This window comes from Lissotriton vulgaris, chromosome 6 (genome assembly GCF_964263255.1).
Source record: "Lissotriton vulgaris chromosome 6, aLisVul1.2, whole genome shotgun sequence".
In the NCBI taxonomy this organism is placed as follows: Eukaryota; Metazoa; Chordata; class Amphibia; order Caudata; family Salamandridae; genus Lissotriton; species Lissotriton vulgaris.
Genome location: NC_141694.1, coordinates 1,156,674,261 through 1,156,698,102, shown reverse-complemented (window position 1 = coordinate 1,156,698,102; position 23,842 = coordinate 1,156,674,261). Strand labels below are relative to the sequence as shown.

The following is a 23,842-nucleotide window of genomic DNA, read 5'->3' as shown; positions in this document are numbered from 1 at the left end:
AACCTTTGTGCCCAGTCCATCCAGACCATTAATATTAAAATCCCCACAGCATATTACAGGCTCTGGCCATAGTGACAGTTCTAGATCAAGATGTTCCAGCATCTCAGGTTCATCATCATTAGATCCATACAAAGAAACGAGCGTAAATCTCCCAGCATCTGTTTCCCCTTCCAACAATGCCCACCTCCCATCTTGATCTTCCTTCTTTCTTTTGAGTTTAACAGCACCTTTTTTTGCTAGTATTGCTACCCCTTAAGTTCTGGTTTCTTGTACTGTATAGGCAAGCACCTCAAACCCCATCTGATCTAGCATGAACTTATCCTTTCCCATAACATGCGTTTCCTGTAGGCATATTATATCCAGTTTTCACAATCTTAGTATTGCGGCTACCTTCTGCCTCTTTTCCCCGTTATTAAGACCGCAAATATTCAGTGAAGCTATCCTTACCGCCATATATGCTTACTGGAGTTTTCCCTACTAGTCACCCCCTTAGCTCTCTTTCTACTTCCTTCTGTGTGAATGTCTAGCCAATCATCCTCCACTCTGTGTATTTTGAGTTTCTGTACTGTTTGTTCCGTGCATCCATCACCAACACCCTCGTGTTTTCCCCTCCCCTTACCCCCCTCCCTTACTGCCCCTCCCTCCTTAGGGTCCCTCCCCCCCTTCCATAGGCAAATAGGTCACACATGACCTATGTGTGACTGCTGTGTGCTATAGTGTCGCCTCCCTCTCCTTCCCTTTATTGAACCTGGCTTTCTATCTGGTTACCTACTTCCCATCAGTGTCTCGGCTCTATCACTTATTGTTGTTCCTCCCCCTGTGCTGCTCAGTAAGTTCTGCTAAGTACTCCCCAGCCTTTATTTCTGAGAAAAACATCCTGATATGACCTCCCACGATAACTTTTAGTTTTGCCGGGAACATTAGATATGCCTCAGCCCCTTGACTCTGAAAAGAGGTAATCAATTGCCTAAGCCGCCATCTTCTTTCCACAGTCATGTGGCAAAAATCGGGCCTTGCGAAAAACGTTACCCCTTCAAATGTTTTCTTAGAATCTGGCCTGGCTTTCTCCATAATTTCCTGTCTTGCCAAAACATTACCGAAGAACACTAACATGGCTCTTGGCAAGATGTCTGCATTACCGTCCCGTCTTTTCTTAATTGTTAATGGAAATCTGTGTGCCCTTTGGACTTCCAGCTCCCATTGCCATTGAGCTTCCGGAAAGGTCCCTTGTAGCAGTTTGATGACGTATGCTCTTGGATCCTGCCCCTCAACACCTTCGTCTAGCCCAAGAAGTCTCACATTATTGCACCTCTGGCGGTTGTCAAAATCCTCAACTTTCCATTGTAGATCTTCAACCACTTTCGTCTGCTCCATTTTAAATGCTTGCCAGCCTGTTACCTCGTCCTCGAGCCTGCCTGTTCTTTCTTCCACCACTTCCACTCTCTCCTCGACCTCTTCATACTTTTTATTTACTTTTCTGATTGCTGCTTGAATTTTTTTGGTATCATGCCTGGCTCTCCGACTTTCAGCCCTGGCTTCTGCCTGCATCTGCTTTAAAGTCTTAAACAGCAGGTCCAGTGTAGCGTGCTGTAGGGATCCTTTATCATTCCCCCCTACTGCTCCTTCCCCTTGGGTGTTCTCCCTATACACACTTGAAGTGGCAGAATAGTCCCAGGGTAGCTTCTTATGAGTAATAGCAGGGGATCCTCCCCCTCCTCGTCTTGCCGCTGCTTTCCGCCTTTTCTGTGTACTTTTCCCTTTAGAATCACTGCTGTCCTCCAGGTCAGAGCTTATATCGCTGGTGTCCTTATCCTCGCCACTACTCACAGGAGTAGAATCTGAGCCTTCATTGACTGAGAAGAACCTGTCTCCTTCTATCTCTCTGTGCTCCTTTTGTGCCTCCAGGCTTGCCAGACTCCCCCGTTTTGCACACTGTGATTGCACATTATCCAAGCCCATTTCAGTCTCTAATTGTCTGAGAGCATTCAGCATCTGGGCATTATTTCGATGCTCTGCCTCCCCAGTGACCCCTTCGCTCACCGTCTGTCTCGCCGTCTGTTTCAGGCTGCATTCCAGTCCCTCCTGCTCGTTTACAGCTACTACAGCCATTTCCGTGGGAAGCGTGTGTTCTGCAGCCGCTCCCTCCTGTTGCTCAGCAACCGCAATGCTTACGTCCTTGAGGGCGGCGGATTCCAGCATAGCATCCTGCTGAGGAGAGTGGCTCACCGGGGGTCTGTTTGCCGTGGTTGCTAACCCTTTAGCACTGAAGGGCTCCGTCAAGGTAGGCTGCCTGAGGGCAGAGTCTTTACTGTCTTTGCCGTTTTTCTTCCCCAGCGCTTGAGCGTTTCGAACGATCGCACAGCTGTCTTTGCTTCCCCCGTGCGAGTCCTGAGTCGACTCGCTATGGGCTGCTGCGGTCTGGGGCACCTTTTTTTCTTTCTCCATTTTCTGTTGCTGTGCTCTGGAAGCCGTGCTTACGGCTGGCGTCAAGCGTTTAGCTGGGGGCAACATCTTTGGAATGGTTCCAGTGCCGAGCGCATCCCTCTGGGTCTGTACCTTGCCCGCGCTGGTAGGTGTAGGCTGTGGTTTTTCCTTGTCCTTGTCCTTTTCCAGTCTCCCTCATTGTGCGATTCTTTCCGGAGCCTTACTGCTGTCTAGAACGAACACCAAATTCTTCAAAATCCTTAGTGCAGTTAGAACTCCGTGCCGGAATTGCACCTGAAACCTGGTGCTGATGTTTGTATTTGTATTTGGCCCTTGTCGCTTCTTAAACAGCCGGTAAATCAGCCACATGCTGCCTCATACTGCCTTCTGCATATCCCAGGTCCGGAGAGGGAGTATAGTGCGACTCCCCTCTACAATGTTACATCGGCCATCTTGCCTCCCGTGTCCTTTTTTGTCATAGTTGATATCGTATAGATTTTTCTATAATAGTTAGGTTGATGCCTGTTTGGCAAAATGCATGTTATTAATGCATCCTTATATCTTGGCAGAGAAGCATACAGGATTTGGAGGTGGGTCGCCAACCCATTCTCTTTATCTACATGTGTTTTGTCATGCTTTTTATTCAGTAGATGTTTCTCGTTGTCCATTGAGTAGACAGCTGGAACTTACTTGCCCAAGGAACGGTGAACACAAAAAAATCCTTCCTGCCAAATTTAAGTGGATGTGATTTTAAATGAGGCATATGCACTTGGCTTTACAATGGTTTTATTGGGAAGAATCAAAGTAAAGGTACAGAAGTTAGATCAGGATAAAGTTGCCCTGGCTATCTCTAAACTACTACTGAGTTGAACACCCTACAACTTTATGAGCTCCATACAAATGAGAGACCCCAGCTACTTGAACCCAATCTCACAAGTACCCAAGCGTAAATCATACACACTGAACGCAATCAAGGTTAATCAAGGACCAGGGATGACAGAATACATAGATTGACAGAGTGTGAGATTGAATACAGACACCTCTTGGGTGAAAGCACAAAAGCCTGTAACCCACTTTGCCACCAACCTTTACTTGTGTCATTGCCTAATCATAAGTATGGTAGAGACTGAAATGTTATTGTCTAATTATCTGTTGGTGAATGACAGACAAAATGTAGAACACCCCTCAGGGACTGATGACACAAATCTCATGTGCAGGTAAACATACTGCTTCGAAATGACAAGCAGGATGTCACATTGCCGCTGTGCCAGTAACTTCCAAACCTGAGGTCTATTAAATACATTCTGAATGAGATTTTTCAGTGTACATTAAAAAGTTTCAGTCAATGAAAAAGAGCCACAGTGTAGTAACCAGATGTATTTAGTATTACACAATTTGGTCAAGTAGTGATGTTGGGATTTGAGTCCAGGTTTTCTAGACACAAATTCTAAAATTCAGCCTCTGGACGATTATCTTTACATTTTAGGGATGTTCTACTTGCAAAAAGAAAAATAATGTTGAATGTGTTAAGGTGCATTCCTGTATTACTTACACCAGTGGAATGCTTGTTTAATCTTCCTCTTAGGTACTTGCTACTGTTCTGTTATATTTATTTGTGTTGCAGTCCAATAACCCAGAAGGGTGTCCTGGCACCTAAGAAGAGTAGTGCAGCCCTGACTGAAGCCTATTGAGAGAGCTGGGTTTTAAGTTTCAGTTTCTTGCAGACATCTAAGAACAAACTGGTGGATCTGACGTGGAAGGGTAGATCGTTCCAAGCTTTGGGGGCCATGTAGAAAAAAGTATGCTATAAGTTCTGGCTCGGCGGATGCACAGCACATGGGTGAGGAGGAGGCTGGTCACGTGGAGGCATCTGATCAGTAATTGGAACTGTATGCAGCTGTTGAGGTGTGCTGGGCCTTGATTGGGTAATGCTTTATGGGTGTGTGTGAGGAGGTTGAAGAGGGCACATTTGTGGCAAATGAGATAATGGAGGTCCTTGAGGTGTTGTCTGCTGGCAACAATTCATGCAGATATGAAGCAGTATGCATGAAAAAAAATGATTCATATAAATTCATGCACAGTCCTGGGGCGTACTGTGAATCACCCCCAAAATGTGAGACTCCTTAAATTATAGGACATCTATAGTGTGTAGTTTTCTGATGTAATATTTTGTAGTGCATTGGTTTGTTCTTATGTTGGATTTCTAACCCCTTCCTACCCCTTTTTTGTTTTAGGTTTGCCTATTAGAAGCCATCGTTGCACTTGGCACTGCTGTTCTCACTATTGTGGCCATGCCTCATTTCAACATACTAAGCAACATAATGATCCTCAACAGTGCCTGCTTCATTCCTTCGTTTCTGCAAATGGTGCAACACATTAGGAAGCCTGATTGGAGAATGGTACTTCCTGTTCTCTCTGTCCTTTTCACCCCTCTGGGTTTTGTACTGTTTGGGGTAGGACATTACATTGCTTTTTTGGGGAGCAGAATAGGCAATTCTCAGATCAATATATACATTTTCATTGCTGCTGTTGCGGTATGCTTTGTATCCATCAACTGGTGGGAAAACTACACAACTTTTAGTCAGAATGGGCACTTGCAGTTCCTCAAGAAAAATCTGGGTGAGTCAAGAAATGCAGTATACATGTGCAGCAGTGTGGTCCGGATCCTTGTCACTGGGGCAGTAGTTGGAAGCAGCATGCCCATCATGGGTGAACATTGGTCGACATTAACAAGTGCATCATGGGATGAGGTGAACTTGGCCATGAGCCTTTTTGCAATCCAAGCAGTGTCTTCAGCCTTCTGTCACTGGTTTGGTGTGGTAGCATGTAAAATGCATGCCTTCAAATGTGGGTTTGCCTTCCCTATGGTATGCAATACCCTGACCGTGATGTTGACATTTATGGCTTTTTTTGCGTTCCAATACAAAGATGCTGAGAAGAGATCTGGTGATATTGAGACTTTCAGTCTGCCAATTTTTTGCCGTCATCTCAATGTGTGGCCAGATAAGGACTCTTCCAAAGCTCAGCAGCTTCTTTTAGAAATCAGCCACAACATCTGCAATACTACAGTTGTAGGAGACCAGTACGTTTCAGGATTTGCCTTGCTTGCTGTTTCCGGATTATGCTGGTGGGTAGGATTGGTGCTTTCCACATTCAATATCTGGAGCTTGAAACTCCAGAGGATCGAAAGGACAACCACACTGTTTGTCAGACGTCTCTATGAAGCAGCTTTCATCGATCAATCCATGCTCTTAAATATAAAAGTGCAACACTTTGAATGGACGGACCCTGGAGAAGACACTTGGTAAGTCTACAAAATGATTGTAAAAATGAAAGCGTGTTCTATTAGAAGTACAAAAGTGCATGTCACCTTTCTTATTTTCCAATCACATTCAAACACAAACTAAAAACTATGCGGAATAAGAGAAATTAACAATAACAAAAAGTATATTTTCGTCAGTTCCACTCACTTTATGATTACTAATGATATGATGATAAAATGCAGAGAGTAGCAGTGCCTGACAAAAAGGGACCTTCTAAATTTGAGGCTTAGTAGACTTCTCAACCTTAGGTTTTTTGTTTTTGAATCATTCTATTATGCTGACAGCACACGAAGTAATGTCAGCCATGAACAAATGCATTCATCTATTTAATAATTGGCCCTCGTTATTTTCAGTGGTTGATTTTAAGTTAGTCTCTCCCATGTCTAACATTATCCTTTTTAGTTCTTGGTTACGGGTAGGATTAGCTGTCTGTTGGCAGACATATTGTTCTTCACATACAACATACACTGAGATTGGACTTTGGGTCAGCAGCCCCCTGCTCAAGGTTGGATGGCTTTGTTGTCTATCTTAGTTTCTTGATCTTGATTTGATGGCTTTCCTCCCAGCCCAGATGCATTTCGGTCCCAGTGATCTGATTAGATCAGAGATTAATTATTTCTTTGCTTCCTTCCTCTTGTCCACTTTATCAATGTGACCTCTTTTCGCTACCTATGTCACTCTGATTTAAAATTGTGTGTGCTTGTCTTCTGCCCGCATTCCTTTTGCTTCCCTCACCTCTTCCCTGATACCTCCTACCACAATTCATGCTTGTGCACGCATGCACGTGAGCGACCATCTTCGAATAGGGCTCCTTTAATAAACACTCTTCCAACATTGGCTGTGTTATTGGTAAGGTTAAATATCTGTTGTATATTCAATCGTTGCTATTGTCAATAAATATGATTAAGTAAACATGGTATGGAATTTCTGGTGGCACAAAAGCCTTTTCCTGCCAACTCCGAGGTGTTAGCATGGTCTTTTGGCTTCATTTAAGTAACAGACAACCCAGCCATGGGTGCAGTACAGGAAATTCCTCTGCCACATTCTCGGATATCCGGTTTGTTTTTTTGTTGTAGGGTTCAGCAGGGCCTGTGCTAGCATCTCCATTTTATCTAGACGTTTTTACTTGACATGTTTTTTCTAATGGTGACTTTTTGCATGCTTTGCATGTTCATAAGATTGTAGTTAGAAATGATTCTGCATGCAGTACATTTCTTAGTAAGCATATTATCATGTTGTTGGTACACTCTGTCCAATGCTAAGGAACATTGTATTCAATGCCTTTGCATTTGCCGGGACTCAGCAAGATTGCAGAGAAAATGGTCAACCAACAACTTTCCTCCTTTCTGGATTCCAATGAGCTACTACGTAGCTCTCAAACAGGCTTTCATCCTGGCCAGGGAACAGATACGGCCCTTATATCAGTCATTGAGGAGGCGAGGTGCATCTTGGATTCAGGAGGATCAGCAGTAGTGATCCTCCTGGCTAAGTGCAGCTTTCGACACGGTGAACCACCGTGTCTTAATTCAGCACCTGTTCGATATTGGAATCTCAGGCACTGCCCTGGCTTGGTTAACATCCTTCCTAAACAATCGGACTTTTCAGGTATGGGAAGGTAATGCACGGTCCAACTTAATCCCTCTCCAGTGTGGGGTACCGCAGGGCTCCTCGTTGAGCCCTACTTTGTTCAACGTGTACATGTCCCCACTGGAAGACGTGGTTGCTCCATTTGGGATTAAAATAGTCAGCTATGCGGACGACACTCAACTCGTCGTCTCGCTTACTCAACTGGACCAGTGCTCTGGAAACCTTCATTCCTGTCTGTCCAAAATTTACGCCTGGATGAGCAAGTCCTCACTCAAACTAAATGGCTCCAAAACCGAGCTTATGCTCTTAGGGCACAAGCTGACATCGCTATCCAACTCCATTTGGCCTGCCTGTATGGGGGCTCTCCCCCTCCCAAGAAATGAAATCAAGAGTTTAGGGGTTTGGCTTGAACAGGACCTCTCATTTAGAACTAAAGCCAAAAATATGGCTGGCATCTGCTTTGGCCTACTTCGTTCAGCCAGGAAGGTCCTTCCACTTCTTCCTTTTCACTCAAGGAAGCTTCTAATTCAAGGGCTGATCCTGTCAAGGCTGGATTACAGTAAAGCCCTTTACCTGGGCACCCCGGAAGCTACAATCAACAAACTTCAACAGATTCAAAATTCCACAGCTAGGCTGCTCACAAGTACATCGGCAAGGTCCTCTGCTTGACCGGCCCTTAGATCTCTCCATTGGCTGCCAATCCGGGAGAGGATAAAGTTTAAATCTCTGTGTATTGTCCATAAATCTCTGCAGGATAAGGGTCCTCCTATTTTGAAAAGCTTAGTGCCCCCTATAAGGCTAACAGGACCCTCCGCTCGGATGGTGAAAGTTTGGCCAAAATTCCCAGAGTGAAGAGGTCGCGAACAGGAGGCCGTCGATTCTCCGTTAATGCAGCGACTCTGTGGAATTCATTACCGTTGAAGATGCGAGCTAAAACCCTGCTATCTGCGGTATCGGAAGCTTCTCAAAACCTTCCTCTTCCCACAGGGCCCCTAACTTAGCTCTTTCTCATCAGTATCTTTGGTTCTATAGCGCTGGGATGCCTCCGGGTAACCATGCGCTCTATAAAACTGCTTCCATTCCATTTGGTTGTCCTTTTGGAGACAGCTCTAAGACTCCAGACTAACCATTGAATCAGTTCTGCACCTTTGACACAGTGTGATTAGAACAGTATGTTTATGATATCAACTGCCCCTGAGCAAATTCGGCAGATGAGCTCTTCTGTAGGGATTATCCTGGATCGCTGTGCATTGTGATCGAGATGCAGCCCTGCTGACCCTAACCATCATCCTGCAAAGTACTATAGTCTGCTCTACAACAGATCGGCTTCCTGATACATCATACACAGCTATGGGATTTAGGGTGTCCCAAGCGATCTGGCAGAGGATACTCCCAATATGTTGTTGATTGAGTAGGTAGTATTAGATAGGACTATAAATCAAATCAATTCAATTCATAAAGCTTTATTCGGAGCATTAAAAAACATGTCCATAAAAGCACATACAGTTACAGATACAAATATTTCATTAAAAGAAAACACATAATACATATATTATCCAGAAGGGGATGGAATAAATATTTAAAAAGATTAAAAACACATACTTTTCCTGGCGCTAATTGCTTTAAGCAAAAATGTAGCAGTAAAAAAGCAAATGTCCGGATGATGCAAAGTAAAAAGCAGTTTCATAGAGTCTGTGATTGTTCTCACTCCAAATCTTTTCAACAACGGCTTTAGGAAGAGTTTCCGTAGTTCACTATACAATTTGCATGTTAAAAGAAAGTGCTTAGTGCTCTGTTCCGTTTTATTATCACATGCACATGGTCCATTAGGGCGCATTTTAATATTAGGGCACGCAACAAGATAATGTACTATTCCCATCCTCATTCTAGTTAGTACAAACTGGTGCGAAACTCTGGTTACCTGTGACAAATACGGATGAAATCCAGTAAAATCATTCATGCTATTGTACAGTATACATGTAGATAGTTTAGAAACCTCCAGAAAATGCCTTTCGATGCAATGATTCGAAAAATTTATTTTCATATTTAATTTAGAGATATCCGAGGCACTGTATGGATCATTGATCACATTAAGCCCAAAAATCTTTTGGGAGCAATCAATATTGTATTTAATCCAAGGGATCTTTAAATGCTGGTCTAAAGAAAGGCAATCCTCAATAATAGCTCTGTTCAATGAGGTGCCATCGCTCAGCCAAATAGAGCGCCACAATAATAAGGGTCTTAACATGATCATATCATTTAGGGTTTGAATCCCTGTTTCCTTATGAACCAAGGTGTTGGAGGTAGATTTGGGTAAACACAGGAGCCTTTTCAGGAAATGATTCTCCTCCACCTGAAGGCTCCCCGCTGGTGACACACCCCATACACCAGCCCCATAAAGGGCTGCAGAGAGACATCTAGATTGATAGATTTTTAACATGTCTTTAATACGTCTACTCCCCAGCTTCTTGGCAAATACAAAGACCCCATTAGCACTCCTAATCATCTTTGTTTTAACTGCTTTATGTTCAGTATCCCAGCTACCATTATTTGAAAAAGTAATTCCCAAGTAGCAGAAATTTTCAACTTTTTGGACCGGTTCACCATCAATAAAATAATGGGATTTACCTTTCATTTTAACTCGTCCAGGCCCACACTCCATCACGTATGTTTTTGATTTATTGATCACCAGTTTCCTGTTTTTGATGAACTGCACAAAGCAGTCCATCAGACGTTGAAGAACCAGGGGAGTCCTGGACAGTAGCACGGCGTCATCCGCATAGAGTAACACTGGTATGTTAAGATTGTTAACTCTAGGGGCATCCGCCGTGACTGTCTGCAGGACAGAATCTACCTCATTTATGAAGAGGGTAAAAAGCAGGGGTGCTAAAACACACCCCTGTCTAATTCCCCTCCCGATCCTGAACTTGGTCGTACACTCCCCATTAGGTCCATATCGAACACTGGTGCTAAGCTTTTCGTACAGGCGGGCCAGGAAATAGATTATACCTTCAGGAGCCCCCATTTCTAACAGTTTGGCCCATAATATAGCGTGGTCTACCATATCGAAAGCGCTGCTTAGGTCAGCAAAACATAAATAAAGCGACCCTTTTTTGGCCTGGGTATATTTCCCTACCAAAAGCTCTAGATTCAGACACTGCTCAATGGTGCCACGTCCTTTTCTGAATCCAAACTGGCAGTTAGTTAAAATCTCATTAGTTTCTGCCCATTCCTCTAGTCTTACTAAAAGGACCCGACTCATAATTTTGACAGATGAGTCCAGTAAGGATATTGGTCGATAGTTTTTGGCATCGCCCCGGTCACCTTTCTTGTAAATAGGGACAATTATTGATTCCTCCCAAGTAGACGGTATTTTACAGCAAATAGCTGCATTGAAGATTTTAGCCAACAATGGGCCCCAAATCTCCGGTGCGGTCTTATACACGTCTATGGGCACTCCATCGGGTCCCTGGGCCTTCCCTCCCTTACTGGCTCTTATGCTAACCATAACCTCTTCTATGGTGATATTTAAGGCTATGATGGGCCGGCCTTCTCCATTGGAGACAGGTCTATCACTCGAGTCAAAGATAATGGAGAAATGTTGGATCCAAGATTCCATACTCACATTTGATGTGAGTTCTGGTACCTTTTCGTCTTTTAGGAATGGACTATTCACCGTGGACCAAAACAAAGTACAATTCTTCAATTCTGCTGCTTGACTGAGGTTGTCCCACGCTTCCTGCTGTAATTCAGCTTTTCTACGTTTAAGGATCAAATTATAATCCTGCCTAAGTTGGATCACCAGACTCTTATCTCTTGGTTTAACTGCTAAAGCCTCTTTAAGATCCCTCCGGGCAGTAGAACAAGCATGATCAAACCACCCCCTTTTATATCTATTCTTGTGCCCAACCTCTTTGGTAAACTTCTTATTGATGGTTGAATTAATTCTATCAAAGTGGTCAATACTGGCAGCCGAGGTTTCATCCTGTTCTAAAATTGCCGTGATTTCCATCAGACAACTAGAGATGATGGACTCAGATGTTATATCCGCTTTTTCTCCCTTCCACCTCAACCTATACCCATTCTGCCTATGGGGTTCAATGTTAACAATACTACCCTGTTCACGTATATAGACATTTTTCCATATTATTACTTCAGTAGTTAAACAGTTATGATCACTTAACATAACATCAACCACCTTGGGCACTGAACATAACGGAATAAGGGTTGAAGACATGCATATAAAATCAATAATAGTATTAGCGCCCCTTCCTTTAAAAGTCGGTATATTTTCACCCTCATCGTTTTTAACATTTTCCATAATTTCCATATCATAGTCTATCAGAAAGTTATTCAGGGTCTCTCCGTAGGAGTGATGGGGAAAATGAACATCAGCATCCCCCAAACGATTATAGACACCGCATAACTTCTGAGATGATAATGGGCATACTGAGACGTTAAAATCCCCCACAAAAATAAATTCAAAAACACCATTAAAATTTTTAACACAATTATTCAATGCCCTATCTAATTCATTAATTGCAACATGTCTAGTGCCATCAAATATATTATTGTAGAAATTAATCAAACGTATATTTCTACCCGCTTCTTGTGCTAGCCATAGAATTTGTGAATGAGCCCCCACTTTTACATACTTTTTCACCGAGATAGGTAACTTGACTGAAATCAACACCAACAACCCGCCTTTAGCTCTGCCATGGGTTGAGGCCAAGGCAGGAAGTTCATAGGATACAAAGCCGTCAATGCCATTAAAGTTTTTACACCAAGTTTCCTGAAGGCAAAGGATGTCAAATAAGTTCACGAAATCTTTCCATCCTAGCATATCCTCCTTGGCCACTAGGCCTGCAATATTCCAGCTGGTGATATGACAAGTTACCCTATCACTCTCATGGCTGACAATAGGCGGTTCATCATCAAGTATGGGCATGTTATTCTCTATGTTAAAAAGCTCTATGTTATACATTGGATTTGAAAATTCTCCCCCTATCAGCATACAATCTACAATCACATTATCGTCCAATTCATTTACAGACATAATTACTTCTCCATAATTATTACTATTTGCATCCCCCCGGGAAAGGTCAATCTCATGTCAATCATTTTGATCCAGAAAGCTCAATGACTGGTACCTGTTCTGAATTGGGACTTGATAGACCATCCCACTAACAGGCAAAGGGGTGCTACCATAGGTTGTAAATGGGTTGGGGGTATATGTTATGAATTTATTCCCGCCTGTCGCAGAGTTCACCGTATGCATCGGCGGGGTAAATGTACCATCCTGAAAACCAGGACAGAAGTTAGGCAGCACAGGTCTATTTACAAAAGATGGGTAAGTAAAGTTGCTTGTTACCCCCTCCCCACAATTAACAGAAGGCAGCCTGCTAAGATGGTTATAAAAATAGCCCAGTGGTCTGGCAACTACATCTGTCTCTGCCTGCGTGATTGAGGCTGCTCTAAGCAAAACAGTTGCAACATGTTGCGGGTGCTTAAAATTAATGATCACACAGTCACCCCCACATGTCTTTCTGGTGTTACCGATCCAATTGACTCTTCTGATAGAGATAATTTGATCAGAGTAGCCAACTGGATAACCACAGTGGCGGTTTAACCAGGAAATTGTTTTATTCTTCAAAGATTCCGCTGACTCCTGAGTAGTAGGGACCTGGGTTAAGATCGGGACATTAGTTAAGACCACAACGTAGGGTACACATTCAGGTGGAAGGTCTACTGGACGCCTGCATATCCGTATGGGTACCCCATTAGTTCCCCCTGTGGCATCAGGCAAAGCTAAGACTGCTGGTACCGGAGCTGTCTTAGCACTATTTGAAGCTGATATAGGTCTAGCATCATTCTGTAAAGTACCCGACATTGTGCTTGTTGACCCAGCAATTATTTGCTTTGAAGGTCGGCCTGCCTCCTGAGCCATTGTAAGTGTTGGTACAGGTAGCTCTTTAGGTAGTTGTTTCCTAGTATTAGTGGGGGGAGCACTATTTATGGGTCGTGATTGTGACTGCACCCTATCCTTTGTGGAGACGGAGGTTGAGCACGCTGGTATTTTAATATCTAATATAGATTTTTCCAATTTATCGGCATGCTGGCCCACCACGGCCCTTAGTCTTCCTACTTCTGCCCGCAGATCATCAATTTTGATTAACAAGGGCTCTACAACCATATTAAATTTGCTATAGATAGTACTCAGTAACAGGTCAATTTGGTCAGGCTTAATGGAAACAAAATTGTCATTTGCTAATGACCCTATTTCCTCGGCGCTCTCCTTGTGTATGGCGTCTTTTTTGTTCTTTCTGATAGAGTGATTTCCTCGCTTAGGTGCCATTTTCCTACAGGCTCGCATAAATTTAGTAGCCCTAACGGACTGCTGAGGTGTACCCTCGGAGTTCTCACATGGGTCATCTTCCACCCTTATCAAATTGTCTGGGGATGTAGTTACATCAACATTGACACCGATATTATCATACTCCACTGCTGTGCCTGTCTCATTGGCGATGATATCTGCATTATGAAGATCCGCAGATGGAATCAGTGGGAGGTCTGGTACAGTACTTTTCCCCAGAGATTTCCTTCTGTCACTATTGATTCTGGAAACTACTTTCAGCAAATAGTTATCCGGTAAAGTAGTTTGGACAGACATTTTGCGGTTGATCAGGGGTCTCAAATAATTGGTTTTAAAAAGGAACAAAGTTACATCCACAAATATTCACCTACAAGTACTCACAGGTCGAACCAAAGGGGGGTGGCCCTGCCCGGCCTCTTCTGGCTCTTGACGGCCACAGACAGCCCCGCCCTTGTCCCGGGCTTCTCCCGGTCGCTCCCGCGCGCTCCCGCGCGCGACTCGCGGGGCGAGAGGGGTGTCAGCCTTTTACTGGCGCCTACGGGCGCTCCTGGCGCGTCATGGGCGCGCTGCCACCCCAGAGGCTGCTGGGGAGTGCGGTCCGGTCCGTCCGGTCTGCCTCCCGGCGTCTCGCACTGCTGCCGTTCCCCTCACGGCTCTGCCCGATGGCGAGGTAACAGGTATGCCTCTGGTGTTCCCCCCTGGGCTCCCGGGGGGTCAGCCTTTTACTGGCACCTCCAGGCGCTCCTGGCGCGTCACGGGCGCGCTGCCGCACCAGAAGCTGCTGGGGAGTGTGGACTGGTCCGTCCGGTCTGCCTCCCGGCGTCTCGCACTGCCGCCGTTCCCCTCACGGCTCTGCCCGATGGCGAGGTAACAGGTATGCCTCTGGTGTTCCCCCCTGGGCTCCCGGCGGGTCAGCCTTTTACTGGCACCTCCTGGCGCTCCTGGCGCGTCACGGGCGCGCTGCTGCCCCAGAGGCTGCTGGGGAGTGTGGTCCGGTCCGTCCGGTCTGCCTCCCGGCGTCTCGCACTGCCGCCGTTCCCCTCACGGCTCTGCCTGATGGCGAGGTAACAGTTATGCCTCTGGTGTTCCCCCCTGGGCTCCCGGGGGGTCAGCCTTTTACTGGCGCCTCCGGGCGCTCCTGGCATGTCACGGGCGCGCTGCCGCCCCAGAGGCTGCTGGGGAGTGTGGTCCGGTCCGTCCGGTCTGCCTCCCGGCGTCTCGCACTGCCGCCGTTCCCCTCACGGCTCTGCCCGATGGTGAGGTAACAGGTATGCCTCTGGTGTTCCCCCTAATCAAAACATAATCACACAGTAATGTTATAATGGTTTAACTGTTTATCTTTGTCACCATTCTGTAATGCTGGTTACAATGCTTTGTTTCATCCTCCTAATAATTGCAGCTAACGCTTTCTATACGAGTATACAATAAATGTTTGAAAAGTCAATTTGTATCTTTCTTGTGTTTACCTTGGACATGTGAAAGTAAACAACAAAAGGGTTGATCTGCTTCCACAATTTCCTTGGGGAATTAGAGTGGTCATTTTCTGAGGTTGCAGACACCATCTGATACCCTGGAAGGTTTGGGGTTCAGATGGGGCACTGTGAGCCAACTAAGAATTGCTCCAAGATACTCGGATGATATGGGTGGATTCAGTCCCCATATTCTGATGGTTATGTTGTCTAGAGAATCTGTCCTACTCAATTTGTAGGAACCGTATGACACTATATAAACATGCAAGATGTGGAAATAGGATTCTTTTTAATTAGGTGGCTTTTAATTTATCTTCTTTACAATCTAATATAGCACAGCATAACAAGTGTGGAGTCAGCACGTTTTACAGATATCCAAACAGATGAGATAGAAGATCTCTCTTAAACTAAACAAGGTGCTATAATAAGGACTAGAACAATGAGTGACCTCTGGGACAAATAATCATATAACATTTTCACTGAAGAACGTGAGGAGCATATACCTGTTAAAGCAAACACAATAGAGAGAGCTTGAAACAATGAGACAAGAAAAGAAGGGTGAGCACCAGGAGGAAGAAACAGAATCTGTAGAATCACAAAAGTCTAAGAATGAGCAAGAAGTGTTATAGAGGGATGACAATAGAAAGGGAGAGGCACAAATGAGAGGCACTGACAACAGAGATGCTGAACAGACAAAGGGGGCATAAATGACAGAATTGTAGATGAAATGAGAGGGGGGAGATTAATTTCAGTAAAGGAAGGTGACATAGTTCATTCAGAAGCCTTTTAGATATTTAGTTAAATCACATGGATCAAATCATATGTGCAGTATAGGCTCAAGAAACATAAGTGAGCAGGAAAAGAAAGTGATTGTTCAGTCATCAATATGTTGTAACGGAATGAGACTTAAGCATTCAGATGAGCAGAAACTAGTGCATTTTGATCTTTTTCTGGAATTAAACAAAGTATGCTCAGTATATTTGATGTCTTCTGGCAGTGAAATCCGAAGGTTTGAGGCAGCTCCTGAGAAAGACTGGCTAGCAGCCCAATGATGTAAGAATTTGTTTATTTCTGTCTTGTTCCTAAGAAGGCACTGACCACCAGATACGCTCACTGAGTTGAGCAAGTATTCTGGTTATTTTGAAAATAATGCAAGGAACTTATAACTTAATCCTCACTATCAATGGGAGCAAACACAGGTTTCTTAGTACATGAATGATGTAGTGACATTTTTGGTACCAAAAAACCGCCTTGTTGACAAGTAAAATGCAGTTTTATGGCTCAAGCAAATACTTGAGGTTCCAAAATCAACATGAGAAACCACAAGTGCATGGGCAACTAGTCTCAACTGCAAAGGTTGGAGGGTGTAATGTGCATCTAGCTGGAGAAACTATGTGTGCCACTAGTGAAGGTAAATTATGCTGGTTGTACAGCAAGATATTTGATTGAGCGTGGAATCCTGTTGAGTCATTTTATTAGCATGACTTCAGCTGTGTCAGAGAAAAACACATTTACAGTATTTCCATCATGTGCTAGCAGCATTGTAAAATTGTCACCAAGATATGTGGGCACAGGGTAACTCTATCCACAGACATTAGAATTGCATAAAGCAATAGCTGGCTGATATATCATTTCAGACTTCTGGAATGTAGGGCTAAAGGTACAGAAGGTTACTCCAGCCTTAGCTACACCCTAATTGTGGGCCTACCAGAGGGCTTGGAGGGCTATGATCAGACTTAGTATGTCGGGGACTGGATTGCACAGAAGATAGTACCAACTGACCACGGTGCTATGTTGGTAGTGGAAAGACCCCATCATGTTCCACCTAATCACCCTAACCAGGGGTTCCGTCTAGACCAGTAGTGGCCAAAAGTTTGAATATCTGTGACAAAGGCAATATCCTGCATGTCGCCAGATTAGTGTACACTTTGCGATTGAAGGTGCTATGATAATGATTTTTCTGGATTACACCTCAGCAGTAAAACAAAGATCTACGGTACTCCCTACTCTTTCGTGTGAAATTAAAAAACATCAGAGATCACCACAGACATTTCTTCACTGAACCTTGGAAGGCTGGTGACTGGGGCGATCAGTATTCTAAAACAAAGCCTTCTGTTTCCCTGCCCTTATGCTCACCCAGCCGTCCTGGCAAATATAAGGGTTAGTCCCCTCACTAACATCCAAACTGAGTAATGCCTCTTCACCAGATCAAGCCTGAAAAGAGAAAAAGTTTTGCTTTCTGCAACTTCGCCTCTGCATGAACAACTACAGCTCCCCAGATATCATCGTCTCCTCAGAGTCTGAGGGAGACTCTATGAATTTCCTTAAGATTGTAGGTCCTGGTGGGATTCCTGACATCAGGCCTCAGACAGCAGAAGACCCTTTCATTATGAGTCAAATACCTTTAAGCTTTCAGTTAATTCTGCTGTTCTACATACCAAGTTATTCTCAAACATGAGTGTTACTCTTGCAATCCTATATTGCTTTGTTAAATGGTTAATCCCCTATTTTTCTTTTTATCCCGGGATGGGGCTATCTTCATTTTACTTTGGGTTGCAGTGCTGTTCCAGGCCTAGACGTGTTATTGCACATTGAACCATTAGCTTATTCTGAACACAAATAAGCAGGGTTTTCTGCACTGTTATTGAGCTTGTTCGCCAGCCCCAGGCCATTTACATCCCACTTTATGTTAGGCGGCGGTGAAGCTCCAGACTCATTTGGAGAGATGTGTCACCTCCGTCCTCTACCCTGGAACTTTGTTAGACATAGGAATAATATCTTTTTTTTCAGTTTCAAGTTACAATTTAGATGTTTGGTAGTGAGCCACTGGCTCAGGATAGTGAGTTTAGGTTGTTTAAATGGCTGAGCTCTTTCTGTATACTTCATGGTGTTGATGGTGTGGATCAGGATTGGTGGGTTGGGTCGAGATCACATATATATATATATATATATATATATATATATATATATATATATTCACTGAAAAAACCATAGGTTACAGACCATATATAGTTAGGAATTAGCATTTACAAAACCTTATTTTACTCACACAAAACCATTGAAATTCCATATATAGTTAGTTGCACTAACTATATATCGCGCACCCGCAATCCACTGCTGATGATGTCACATATTACATCATTCATGACATGGTCAGTGACATCACTGATGACAGATATATATCTTTTTTTGAACGTTAATTTCTCAAAATCCACTGAAGCACATATATTGAGACCTAGCAAAGGCACATCGGGCTAACAGTCCCTACAATTTTGCCAAGTTTCGTGGAAATCCATTCAGCCGTTCGGGCTAAAAGTGAGGCCAACCGCCCTATGGAAATTAACATGGGAAAAACGCGTTTTGGGACCCCCCTTTTTTCTCGGCCCCCCCTTGACGAACCCCCCCCCCAATTTTCAGGGGCTGCTCAGAAACAAAATGTGCCATTTTCCTGAAAGTTTCAGCCGATTCCGTCCACAAACACAAAGTTATTAGACATAGAATTTTCAAAAATCCCATAGGGAAAAAATCCTAACTATATATACCTCTGGCGACCGCCAGTAGGTATATATATATATATATATATATATATATATATATATATATATATATATATATATATATATATATATATATAACTATATATACCTACTGGCGCCCGCCAGTAGGTAATATATATATATAGTTAGGATTTTTTCTCTATGGAACTTTTGAAAATTCTATGTCTAATAACTTTGACGTTTGTGGACGGAATCGGCTGAAATTTTCAGGAAAATGGCACATTTTATTTCCGATCAGTCCCTGAAAATTTGGGGGGGTTTCATCAAGGGGGGGGCCGAGAAAAAAGGGGGTCCCAAAACGCGTTTTTCCCTTTCATTTTTCCATAGGGCGTTTGGCCTCACTTTTAGCTTGAACGGCTGAATGGATTTACACGAAACTTGGCAAAATTGTAGGGACTGTTAGACCGATGTGCTTTGCTGGGTCTCAATATATGTGCTCCAGTGGATTTTGAGAAATTAACGTTTAAAAAAACAGATCTATCTGTGACAGCGTCCCGGATAGCGCTCCAGTTCGCGTACTTCTCGCGTTATGGAGCTTTGCAAAGCGAAGCTGATTGGCTCTCCGGTGTCTGTCAACATTCTAAACAGTCCGGAGCGGCCGCCATCTTGTCTCTCGGTAGGATCGAGAGACAAGAGGAGGAGAAAAACGAAGGGGGAATTTAATGAAAGGGGGCAAGGTAGATCCTTCTTGACCCCCTAGGAATGATGTTGGGGTTATTAAAGGGTCCCGTGGGGCAAATAAAAAAATATTGATTTTTTTGCGGTAGAAGCGCTTTCCGGTTTGCGAACCGGGTAGCGAATCGGGACGCGAAACGGGAATTCGCCATTTTGTGTTTCGATTTAATTAAATTACAAGATGGAGGAAAAACAATGTGAGAAATGGGTATAAGGGGGTACGGGAGACGTATCCTGACCCCCTATGTTTTCTGAGGGTGGCTGAGGAGGCTCATATATGTTGATACTTGTCTTCCAGCGGCTGCACGTGAGCGTTTTTTTTTTTTTTTTGCTGCGTGACGTCTGTTAACTTTCGATTCGAAGGAAATCAGGAAGTGTTGACCGCCATTTTGACACTGCGAGTAAATATATTGTTAAAAATAATTGTTATAAATTAATCCGTATTGATAAACATTGTCTGCGCCATCTTGCCTTTATTCCAATGCCACACTTTTGTCATGCACGGCAGCCATTTTAGATGCCTTGACCAACCCACTCTCTGCACGCCGCCGATCCTCAGCATGGCTCCCCACCCTCGCAAGCATCTCCCCCATGCACTGGTCACCCACGCTCTCTCTCTCATGCATGGGCCATAAACCTCCTCCCATATGCGCTGCTCTTCCCTGAGAATCACACCCCGTGCTGAGGAAAATTCAGCCCAGATTACAACCGATGCCCAGGCTGCTGGCACAAGACGCCACTTAGTTCCCATCTTGAATGGTTACCAAATAAAGAGACGGGTGTTGGAAGCAGGAACACAAGAACAGAGTTTTATTTCTCATGAGGAGAGCCTGTCATTTCGGACACGCACATAGTGTCTTCAGGAGGTGCTCTAACAAGTTTCTCTGAGGTTTCGTCTTTTATACACATGTTTATGATGCACAAACATTCCTTCTTGCAATAAAGATACTTCGAAGTAGGAAAAGCATGAGGCAACAGAGGGTATCAGTCGGGAGAACAATGGGGCAGCTTTGAGTTTCATGTCTATGAGGGTGCGAGAAGGAGGTGGTAAATCTTAAACATTGGCAACATTCCTAGTCCTCCAGACGGAGGGTACTTGGGTAAACCTCACCTCGGAATATTCCTTAAACTTTCCCTATTTAGTTAAACGTAGGAATTTATTCATTGGTGCACGTCATTATTGGCTGTATTATTCGGGGTGCCAAGCGAAGTCATATTTTGTCATCCTGTAATAACCCGTCAAGTTTCTGCTTCAGGCTTCCCTCCCAAGCGCTGGGTTCAGAGAGAGACATAGTCATTGTTTGCTCGTCGTGTATAGGCACCATATTCAAACCCTTTTTCCCATCCCATCGGCCGTTAAGTCACCATTTTTCCGTACTTTAATCGACGTTCCGAAGTGACCTGCAGAAAAGAGGGAAAAAGAAGGGGCGGGGGCAGCGTTTAAAACACATCAGCGCGCATAAACCCGAAAAGGCTTTTACTTACTACATACTCAGCCTATCTCCACGGGATGCAGTCCCTACTATCTCGGCGTTTAAGCCCAGGGGGGACCGGTAATGTGGGAGAGATAATTATCGGAGGCCTGTGGATAGCATAGTTCGCCCAAGTGTGGCATTACGGATGGTGTGCAGGGGAGGGTCAAAACAAAGGGCAGTCGGTGTAAAGTGGGGGCGAGCTCGTGCTCTCCTTTGAGTAAGAGAGATAACCTACAGTGGTACGGGGTCGTTTTCGTTCATACTAGGGGGGCCAGGTGACATTCCTTCGGGGTGGCTTAGGGGCATTTAAAACAACTTCCCTGATACAGGTAGCATATAAAGTAGAGGCTAAATACCAGGATCTTTATCGATTGCTTTATGCTGTACAAAAATGAAAAACACATACAACAAACCTGGACCATTCATATTTGCAATGTTTCTGCGTACTATACTTTTTAACCCTTAACTAATAGAGCTGCTTCATTTCACCTGTTTTTTCTTTTTTTTTTTATATCGGAAACAGTGGCCATTTATTTGAAACTTACCAATCTACGCGTTACAACTACGTTTGCTTTTTCAAAAACCTTTAATAAAAATGTTGGTGCACAAATACGGGCCTACAACCCCGTGGGCCGGCCACGGAGCAGACTGGAACTGTAAATGGGGGGCGGGGGGGGTATTTATTTGTGGAAAACATAACAGAGTCAGTGGTCGTTGATTTCATAGTAAAAAGTGCGACAAGTGCAACAAAATCATATCGATAATTCATTGTGAGCAAGTACCAAAAGTGTCGACAATTCGAACCTTCAATAAATACAGTAATGAATGATGCATTAGAACTTAATATCAATTCATTGTCCGAACGTGTAATCAATACCCATCCCGGATCAATTAATTGTCCGAACATATAATCAGTCTTATCCCATATCAATTCATGTGCTAAAAACTGCATACATATCTCATGATATCAAGGCTGAGCAATCGGGGCACAACAAGGAGTTGAGAGTTTCATTTGTACCAGCGCCATTTTGGGTGAGGTCAGGAAGGTCCAAGTATAGTCAAAATGTCTCCACCAACTCGTGGTTGGACCAGGACCTCTTTCGGCAGTCCAAAAGTTTTCGTTGAAGGGTAGCAGAGGGGACTGGCGACATGAACCATCAGTCAAAGTGGGGTGGGAGGCAACAATCTCTCCTACCGGGTCATACTGGTGTCCCACCGGAACTGATCAAGTTGGTAGTCTTGCAGGATTTTGGTCATTTCAAGACTGAGGCCGGCGCCGGCATGAGCGCGCCAACGTCCCGCGGCTACGTCGTGGTCGTTCCGTGGGTGATCATGGCTGTCATTCCCCATCGGGGGTGTCTGCGGGGGTCGAGGGCCCCCGTGGCTCTTATAGAATCTTCAAAGTTGAGGAGAACGTTTCTGGACACAGGACTCATTTTCTAGCTGAACTCAGAAGCGCCGTTGCACCGCAACAGTGGACGAGACCCCCGCTGGGTGAGCGGAGCATCATTGCCTCGCAATAGTGGACGAGACCTTTTGTTGGGTGAGTGGAGCGTTGGGGGTGCAGCTGAGGGGCCCCCACCTGGGGGGGTGGGAGAGGCTCGTTCGCGCCGCCTCTCCCTCCCAGCGCACCCCACGCCGACACCTGGCATTGATATCCGTGATGTCCGGACCAGGCGATAAGAGGGGGGGGTCGGAGTCAGAGGTAAGACATCCCCCCTGTGGCCTGCAGGGCGCCGCTTCAGGACCGAACAGGGAGCTCATACCAAGCCGGGGCCAGACCAGGTGATACGAGGGGAGGGGGGGGTCGGTGGCATGTGCAAGACATCCCCCCCCGTTGTTGCAGCCATTATTGAAAAAAGAAGAGGGATCCCGTCGGCCTCGGCTCCTCTCCTGGCCCGGGGGGGGGGTCGGTGGCATGTGCAAGACATCCCTCCCCCGTTGTCGCAGCCATTATTGAAGAAAGAAGAGGAGGGATCCCGTCGGCCTCGGCTCCTCTCCTGGCCCACTTTACGCGACGACCTCCCCGGCCGACGGCTGCCAGCAGGACTCGCCCTACACGTGCCGAAGGCCTCGTCTTCCGGATGGGCGTAGCCGCGAACCTGTTGCACTTCGGGAGTTTCCGGAATGGGGGTAGGTATCTGCTGATTTGTATCTATTTCATGTTACGGTTATTGGGCGTGGCGGGCGGTGGGACAGACATGCTTGGAGCAGTGGGGGGGTGGCGGAGCCTACCTACCTCGTGGCTGCCGTAACGTCAAGCTTGGCTTCTCTCACCACTTTCATGTTTCTTATTTCTAGCAAAGTCAAAAACTCATCAGTGGCCTACTGATTTCGTTCGATTTCTTTCCCTTCCTTTTCAAGTGTGTTTCATGCTAAAGTTTCTGTTTAACAGGATACAGTGATTACTTCGTATTTTACATATGTCTTCTTTATTAGGGGTTCCCCTTCGGTTGAGCCAGATGATGTACCTCTAATAAATGGTCCGGGTGGAACTAGTTTATCAATCAGTGGGGAGTAGATGGGCATGACAGATTACAACGGGGGACAAAGGTCCGCATTACCCACCCTTCACTACTTGCAAAGACTAGACAGAATATTTCTATTCCACGTTATTTGCAAACAGAGAATACCTCGAAAGAACTATTCCTTGAACAATAAATGTCCAGCCAATCAATCAATCAGTGGGGAGAAAAACAGGCATGACGGATTACAACGGGGGACAAAAGTCCGCATTACCTATCCTTCACTATCTGCAAAGGGAGATAGAATATTCCTATTCTTCTCTGTTTGTAGATAGGGAATATCTCAAAGAGCAATAATCGATAAAAAATTAGTAGGATTATAACACTTTAATAACTTATGAATATATACATCGCAACAAAAACAGTAAACACCTTAAAACATTTTTTAATAAAACAGAAGCAACAATGACAACTAACAGTAGTGATATCCTGGG

The 23,842-nt window shown here is 44.6% G+C and overlaps 1 protein-coding gene across 1 annotated transcript in view; it reads left to right on the top strand.

The window, feature by feature from the left end:
• The window catches only part of LOC147708561 (chitin synthase chs-2-like), a 709,679-nt gene that overhangs the window by 174,369 nt on the left and 511,468 nt on the right, over nt 1-23,842 (top strand). Inside the window, exon 4 of the mRNA XM_086925750.1 lies at nt 4,659-5,728. Coding sequence (XP_086781876.1) covers nt 4,659-5,728 — 1,070 coding nt within the window. The remainder of the gene's footprint in view (nt 1-4,658; nt 5,729-23,842) is intronic.